The sequence below is a fragment of the Electrophorus electricus genome, chromosome 16, assembly GCF_013358815.1.
Source record: "Electrophorus electricus isolate fEleEle1 chromosome 16, fEleEle1.pri, whole genome shotgun sequence".
In the NCBI taxonomy this organism is placed as follows: domain Eukaryota; kingdom Metazoa; phylum Chordata; class Actinopteri; order Gymnotiformes; family Gymnotidae; genus Electrophorus; species Electrophorus electricus.
The window spans coordinates 8,537,907-8,546,375 of NC_049550.1; the positions used below are offsets into that span (position 1 = coordinate 8,537,907).

At 46.5% G+C, this 8,469-nt stretch overlaps 1 protein-coding gene across 8 annotated transcripts in view; it reads right to left on the bottom strand.

Annotated features, from left to right (window-relative positions):
* The window catches only part of mcf2la (mcf.2 cell line derived transforming sequence-like a), a 48,727-nt gene that overhangs the window by 12,980 nt on the left and 27,278 nt on the right, over positions 1-8,469 (bottom strand). For all 8 annotated transcript variants that reach the window (XM_035534853.1, XM_035534848.1, XM_035534854.1 and 5 more), the window contains exons 5-10: positions 3,870-3,989; positions 3,228-3,344; positions 2,489-2,638; positions 2,212-2,336; positions 1,208-1,322; positions 975-1,094 (exon numbers count right to left, since the gene is read on the bottom strand). In XM_035534853.1, coding sequence (XP_035390746.1) covers positions 975-1,094; positions 1,208-1,322; positions 2,212-2,336; positions 2,489-2,638; positions 3,228-3,344; positions 3,870-3,989 — 747 coding nt within the window. The remainder of the gene's footprint in view (positions 1-974; positions 1,095-1,207; positions 1,323-2,211; positions 2,337-2,488; positions 2,639-3,227; positions 3,345-3,869; positions 3,990-8,469) is intronic.

The following is an 8,469-nucleotide window of genomic DNA, read 5'->3' on the forward strand; positions in this document are numbered from 1 at the left end:
TACACACACACACACACACACACACACACACACACACACACACACACACACACACACACACAGAATATGCGCGCTTGTTTCTCTCTCCCTCTAGTAAGGTCATTCTAAGAGAGCACATGTGCCTGGGGGATCTTGGCTCTCTGTGAAGCAGAAAACACTTCTGCATCTGAAACTCTTCAGTCTACACGTTTATGGCGACTGTAAGCCAGTAGATCATCGCGGACACACACCAACCTAATACAGTTTCAATTGTTCATTTTCCAGCTGGAATCTTTTTAAATTAGGATGCAATAAAATAGGATCAATAAAGTAGAAAAGTCTGTCAATTAGCAATTAGCATGTGCTAATATACTAATATGGCCATTTCAGTCCTAAAAGCTGTTTATTGTGACCCATGATAGCACCTCCATGGGAAGCGCAGTCTTTTGCTGATCTGAGATCAGTTTATTTTGAGCTTTGTGTATGAGCCTGTATGGGAGTCTGATAGGACATGACTGATTTTAAAGCACAGTGAAGGACAAAGGTGGGCCAATGGACGCATGGACAGTGCTGAACCACTGGGCGCTGTCTGATTAATGCTGTAATGAGGAGCACAGGACACAGAGACGAGGAGACACTGAGCATCTCCCCCAACATGTGCTCCACACGGGGGCATACAGCCAGTACCGTCACTGTGACAGATGAGTGCGTGTGTGTGTGTGTGTCCCAGAGAGCAGTGAGGAACAATACTACATTAGACACAAGGAATACACATTTCAGGAAGGAGAGATTACTGTGTGTGTGTGCACGTGAGTGCGTGTGTGAATATGTAATGTAAGAATATAAGAGCATATTAAATGATGCATACACTTCATAAACTGGTTCAACAGATTGGCACTGTTGAGACATGCTGGTTTATGGATTAAAGAAGCAGCACGTATACTGATCACAGCAAACTGTCGAGTACAGAAGCAAGAATGTCTATTTCTACTCACACATGTTCGTTCTTCGTGATTGGTCAGCTCTTTCAGGATGTGTTCACCGTGGGCAGGGCTTATGCCCACCTCAGAGAAGCCCGACAGCCTGTCAGCTACCTGATCCAAAAGGGCTCTGACCTAAAAATGCGCGCACACACACACACACACACACACACACACACACAAACACTTACTTGTTCATGTTGGCTCTCACACTCCATCTGAAACATGCGTTGCTGGCATTTCTTTACCTCCCGGAAGTTGTGTTCAAAATGGCGGAGCTGAAGACACTGTTCCAGCTTGCTCTGATGCCTGTCCCAGAAATCATCGAATGCTCTTTCCGTCTCATCTAACTGCTCTAACAACCTGCGGGGGGGGGGGGGGAATAGAGAGAGGGAGAGAGAGAGGGAGATGATGATGATGATGATACTAGGATCATAATTATTGTTATGCAAGGAAAACACTAATTTTCCTGCATGCTCTCTCTCTTTCACACACACACACACACACACACACACACACACACACACACACACACACACACACAATATAACATGGTAGTCCTCGTGGGAGGGGACATGAGAATGACGCAAGGCAAAACCTAAAAAGATGGGAAATGACAAATGCCACCCCCACCCCCAGCCCCCCATCTGTTCATATGACTTGTGGCCATTCATGTGTCATATACGTGTTATACAGCTACAACCCATGTAATAACACTTTTCTAAGTCTGACATGACACAGAACCCTAACCTTAACCTCATGAAGCAAAAAATAACATTTTGCTAAACTAAAAATTAAACGTGGCTTTTATGAAAAGCACTTCACGCCACCAGGACTTTTTAGTAAAAAGCACTTTACCCTGTGAGGACCTTTTGCTGCTTCTGACTATGTAGGTTACCTCTGTCATATAGTCAAGGCATTTTTGTTTGTTTCAGTGCTGGCTGACATAAGACCACATTGGAGTGGGACACACGGTCAAAGCTTTGTGTTTCTAGAATTTTCCATCAAAAAAAAAAAGGTCACCATGCTAAGGTGGTCCAAGGAAAAGTAGGCAGACCTCCAAATCCTCGTGCTTGTGTGTGTGTGTGTGTGTGTTGCAGAGGACAGCTGGTATTAACTGGGGCATGTCTGGACACAGCTTTAAAAGATACTATGTACTGTATTAGGATTTCTGTTATTTTGACATTTTTTAAATTCTACATTTCTAATGAAACAACCTAAACAGTCACTGAGCCACACACAGTCCACACACCTCTGCACGGTAGCCAGGTTCTCCAGCTCATCATGGTTCATGATGTGCTCTGGATCCGACACCAGCGGCTCATTGATGCTCTCCAGCAGGCGTCCTCCCTGACTGAGAGCAACCTTCAGGTCGTCCTGGAGAAACACACACACACACACAGAAAGAAAGAAAGTTGTTGCATTACCCATCCATCCATCCATCACACATCCATCCAGTCGGCTAAGGAGAACTGTTGCATACTTCGGTCTGGCACTGCAACTGCCACTTTGAGCCTGCTCTTCCTCACCTTCATCTTCTCCTTCTTCTCTGTGTGGACGCTCAGGAGGTTGCACGTGGCCTGGACGTCGTTGGGCAGCTCGGTCTCGGCGAGCTCCGTCCCGAAGGCCTGGAGCGTCTGCGCTGTCTTCTTCACCATCAGCGCGAAGCCCTCGATGGCCTAGCCCAAGCACACCAGTTAGGGCACTCAAAAGAAGTACGCACTCCTTAAAGTGACAGCGCAGCTGTAAAACCGCTAACGTGACTAGCGGCACCTAGAAGGCCATGCGAATAAGCAAACAGCAACTACTGCAGGGGCCTTCAGAGTGAATCAAAACACCAGGTGCCATCTTATGACCCCAGGAGCACATGACCCTAGAGTGCACAGCACTGCTCTGCACGGTAACACGCTAAGTGCAGGAAACCACGGCTGCAGGCCACTGGCATGCCAGGGCCAACCACAGAGGTTACAGGTGAGGGGAACGCGCCTGGAATTCCTCTCGTCTCCAGGATGATGCTCGGGATGCGGAACGTTCGTCCAGCGTCCTCGCTTCAGTCTGGGTGCTTCCATTCGTCCGTGCACACGTTCACTTTCGGATAAATCCGTCTTCGCATCCATCCACCCATCCAGCGCATGCGTTCATCTCATCAGCCACATATCCGTCCGACCTGTATGTCCGTCTTCTCAGCTCCCTCCTTCTCTCCCTCCCTCCCTCCCTCCCTCCCTCCTACTCTCCTTCTCTCCCTCCCTCCCTCCGTCTCGTACTCACTGTGCGGTGGGAGATCCACTTCTCATGGCAATACTTCTGGGTGCCGCCCAGGTCCTGGGTGAGCTGGGCGCGGTCGATGTAGCTGTGTAGCTCAGTCACTGAACTAAGCATGATCACCTGCAACACACACACACACGCGCGCGCACAACCGCCATCCATCACCACGCAGCATAGTCTAGGGGGATTATGACTATCAGATTGTCAGCTATACTGAAGTAATTAGCATGTTAATGGAACACACTGAACCAGTAAGTGTGCGCGCGCGTGTGTGAGAGAGAGAGCATTCATGCACTTAATGAAGTAGCGGTAATGCGAGGACTAATGACAGACTGACACAAAAGCAGGGTTAGCTGTGAAATAAGCAGAAGTTGGGGGCCCGGACACTTCGCCGTCCTCAAGAGAGTCTAATTCCCTAACAGGATGCACCGAGGAGCCAGTATACCGGCACCTGATTGGTCATCAAGGCTCCCCTCACTTGTGTGTGTTTGTTTACCAGGTGCACACACAGCCCTGTCCAAATCCTCGTCGCTATTCCAGCACAATCTATGTCCCTTAACGGCTCAGGCCACAGCACGTAGTTCTGTAACCCTGGCGATATTGTCGCATTTGGAAACAGGAGGGCGCGTGCGCGTGTGTACTCACCGGCACCTTCATTTTGAACTCATCCTTGCTGAAATTAAATAAGATATTGGAGAGTGCACGCTGGAACAGGGTGGTAGGCCGCAACACCAGTACCAGCTGCAGGTTTCCTGGGAATGAACCCTGTGGAAGCAGCACACACGCATCCCCACCGCCCCCACAGACGCACTAGAATTAAAAAAAAAAAAACAACAACACCCATCCCTCCCAACCCATAAAAAATGGTTGTCATGACAACAGACCCTCATTTTCATTAGAGCCAGGGTTCCCTCCGCCCCTCCTGTTTGTGTGTGTGCCCGTGTGTGTGTGCGCGCATGAGAACATATGAGCACATGGTTCCTCTCAAAAAGACTCCCCGTGTTGGCCGACTCTTCGTTAAATTCCCTCCCACGGGGTGCGGTGTCTCCTTAAATATTCAACAGCCAATCAATACGCCGGAGCAGCAGCTCCCGACAGTTGCTTAAAAGGTGGCTGCCTGAGCCAGTGCCTCCGAGGAAACCGTACCTCCATGTTGGCTCAACAAAACCCGCTGAGTGTGGGGCAACACGGTAGTCAACCTCCAAACAGCTGTTTTGGGCCGTGTCCATACATACAGATCCAGACACTGCTTTGGGCTCATTTAACTGGTCACATGCTCGCGTCTGTAAAAATCAGTCAGAGATCAGTATTTAAGGGGGGGGGGGGGGGGGTGTAGAAATGTGTTTTGGGCTTAGAAATGTGTTGAGCCACACATGGCTATTCCAAATGTCACCCCACACACACACTCTTGGTGTTCAGAGCATTCTGCCAGTCTCGAAATCATACGCTGGAATGCTTGCCGCAGTCTGCCATGCTGAACGCAGTCCAGGCGCTCGTTTCCAGGCAAACCCGAGGTGTTTTCTCTTCCTGGACCTCGTTACTGTTTGTTTTTGTTCTCGTTAAGCAATTAGAGGAGGACCGGCTCTTGGCGCTAATGAACCTAATTGGTATGCTAATCATTACTAATCATTTAACTTTGCTTCTTTTCTTTTTTTTTTGTTCAAACGTCCACTTCCCTAAAAAATGCTTTTAGCTAAACATTTTCACAAACAAATGCAAAACTGCCGTGGTGTCCAACCCTTACTCATTCACAAGCATTATTTATGTATGAAACCCTCTACGTTTCATGTTAAACATAAATTCCATCATGTCAAAATGGAGGCAGTCCCCTGTCCCTTGAGCTCTCATTACCATGACAATAACCTGTTCCATTTAAACCGATTGGTCATGCTTGACCCGACCAGGACAGCAATAACCGTTCAGCTACACGTGACGCCTCTGTAGACAACTGGAGTCCAGGAAAAGAGGGAGCGAGTCTGTTATTCGTGGTAATATGAACTATTGATGACACTACAGCCTTGGCTACTTCTCTGTGTGTCTGTGGACAGACTCGTCTGTGACATTGACTTGATGCCCAGTGTAAATATTTTGCGAACGTGTTAATGCTGCGGATAAAGGTTCTGGAGGGAAAGGTCTTTTTATGGTAAATACATACAGAGCTGCGCAGACACACACACACACAAGAATCAAACTGTGCTGGCCATGTGTTTTTGGTTTTTGCCATTACAAGGACTTTTCTTTGGTTACACAATAGCTCACAATTCACAACAGAATTTGCATTCATATAAACATTCATTCCTAAATGTAAATGAACACTCAAAGTCACATGGGCATGCCAACATCCTTTTGTACAGATAAAATATCCAGATGTTGTATTTTAATGCTATTTTTAATGCTATATTTTACATAATGTGTGGGTGCCTGTGTGAGTGCAGGATTGTGTGCGTGTGTGTGTGTATGTGTGTGTACAGAGAAGGTGAGTTATGACTTCTTGGTTACACTAAGCCTTCTGGTTCCCACAGCCCAACAATAAATCATACAGCTTATCTCCCCCACTCTCTCTCACACACACACACACACACACACACACACACACACACACACACACACACACACACACACACACACACACACACACACACACACACACAATACCTGAGAGACAAAAATGAAATGGTGAGATGGATGTCCGATGACAACAAATGTGAATGAAAGCAAGATGGAGAGATGATGAGGGGTGTATGTGAGAGGGAGAGAGAGAGAGAGAGAGAGAGAGAGAGGGAGGGAGAGAGAGAGAGAGGGAGGGAGTGTGTCTCCAGGGAGAAGCTGCCCTCACACTGATACACCAGCACTCTAATCAGCACAAAGCCACGCACACACACGGAAACAGAATTCAATTAACGTGCACAGACCCACACACAAACACACGACTAATACAATTACACTGCTCTGTCTAAATGGGATACCCTAAAGAGAAATGCAGATGCAAAGACACACACACACACACACACACACACACACAGAGCAAGCTGCCGTACAAGAACAAGCCAACTCTAATCCTGCAGTTTTCTCAGAATAAACCAATAATCATATAATCATCATTTTAAGATAAAACATCATAACTGCATTGACCTCTTACTGCTCTGCTTACACCTGGACTACGGCCCTGTAACCACCAAACCCTACAGTAAAATATAGCTCAACCGGACAACCTTCACCGTTCTGTAGCAGTATTTACACCACAGAACTGGACCCAACAAACTGTAGTCAGCCATTATGTGTACGGCTTCCACACGATGGACCAAGCTGACAGCGGACTAGCACAATAAAGTCGTGCAGGTTTCTTCAACGCATTTTGAGGCCGAAAAAGAAAAACGACACGCAACACGTAACGGTACAGGCTAGGCTTGTCGATACATTTAATATCTTCTTGGTCACTCTACGTTTGCAACCGCCCGCTGCGCCTTTAACGCCTCCACCGGGACGGCGTGAGAGGGACAGAGCTAGCGAATTACGGCTTCCCAATCACGGGAGCGACCCGGCAGGCTGGCAGACGGAAAAGGTTTTGAAAACGAACCACTTGAGAGAGCGAGAGAGGCGGGGACTTGGTAGTTAATGGCATACGTGTTCGTTTAGGCTACAACAACGACCTGACTACTCATACGGTGCTTCCAGTGAACCTCACATTATGAACAGGCTTTTGACAAAGACTTAAGAGTCCATGACCTACGAGCGTCAGTACTACACATATATTTGCATAATAAATAGAAATCTCCTACGCGTGCCCTACATGAGTAAAAGGAAGAAAAAAAGTGGAGGTGAGAAGACAACACAACTGTGAACGTAATTCCAATATGGCAGGGTCCTTGTAATATTCACCGCTTAGCTGAATTGGGGAAGATGTTTATCGTTGTCCAATTACCATATATTAGCATGTATTTGCATATGCATTATTATTTTTTCTTTAAGTGATTCAGAAGCGGCTGTTAGGGGAACTCGGGGCATTCTCTGCATGGATTACAGAGATGACCAGGAGCTGTCCAGTAGGCCATGGTGCTGAAAGTTCCTAAACAGTACAATTTAAAAGACTGATTAATACAAAACCAACTCTACCTTTCACACGTAACTGTATAGTGGTGCTTTAAAATTAAGAAAAAGCACACAATACTACAATAGAAAATGCAGCATAAAATTCAAAACACGGCATGTGTCAATAATTTTTATGTATATGAGAGTAGCGGTTTATATTTATGGACGGATATAAAAAGACACAAAAGATTAGGCTGGGTGTGGAAGTGGTTCAGTCGGGCCACACGTAAAATGTGAAAAAAAAATTCGCAGCAGCTGCACTGTTGACGAGAAGCCCCAATTAACCATATGTGCAGATGGATAGGTAGAAGAAGTGAAATAACCTGCTATGAATTAGCCAGTGTGTGTGTGCGCAAGAGGGAGAGATGGAGCAAGAGAGAGAGAGAGAGAGAGAGAGAGAGAGAGGGAGCGCAAACGAGGGAGGAATTATTATTACTAACAAAAACATATGACTAACAGGTAGCACATGTGACACACATGCACACACACAAAGAGAGGAACACACAGTGACACACACACACACACACACACACACACACACACAAAGACAGGCAGACAAAGAATAAGTATTCCCAGTATTCGAATAAGCGGGAATTGCTGCAGGCTGAAGGGCAGCATTGCGTCGCAGGGGGAAAACGGATCAGCAAGAAATATAAATGACACTCTCGGAGAAGTAGGCTGGTGAGTTATGATCCCTTCAGCATCACAAACAAGAGAAATGAAGACAACACAAACAGTGTGCTGAACACTCAGCATCACAGATCACCAGGACAAAGCCGTCAGCGTCCACCAGAAATGAGCACGTTACAGACAGACGGAGTTCTGTTTAGGTCAGCATTCCCCAATCCCAGTTCTGAAATATCCCTTTTAGTTCTCATCCTGCCTCCAACTGCCCTGGTGCAACTCTAAATATCCCTGAGTTTTAAATGGGGAGGAAAATCAGGTATATAAATGTATAAATGTCATATATGAAATATCTTTGCTAGATCAGCATATGCGTGATCACTGTTGTATTAATATCAACTATTTAAGGTTGAGCACTGCTACAATACAAACATCCACATTTGTTTCAGTTGTTGAAATGGGACACATTCCAGCATCTGTAGACATTGGTCAGCACCGGTCAGAGATCAGGCCGGGCTGCTTCGGTGGTCAC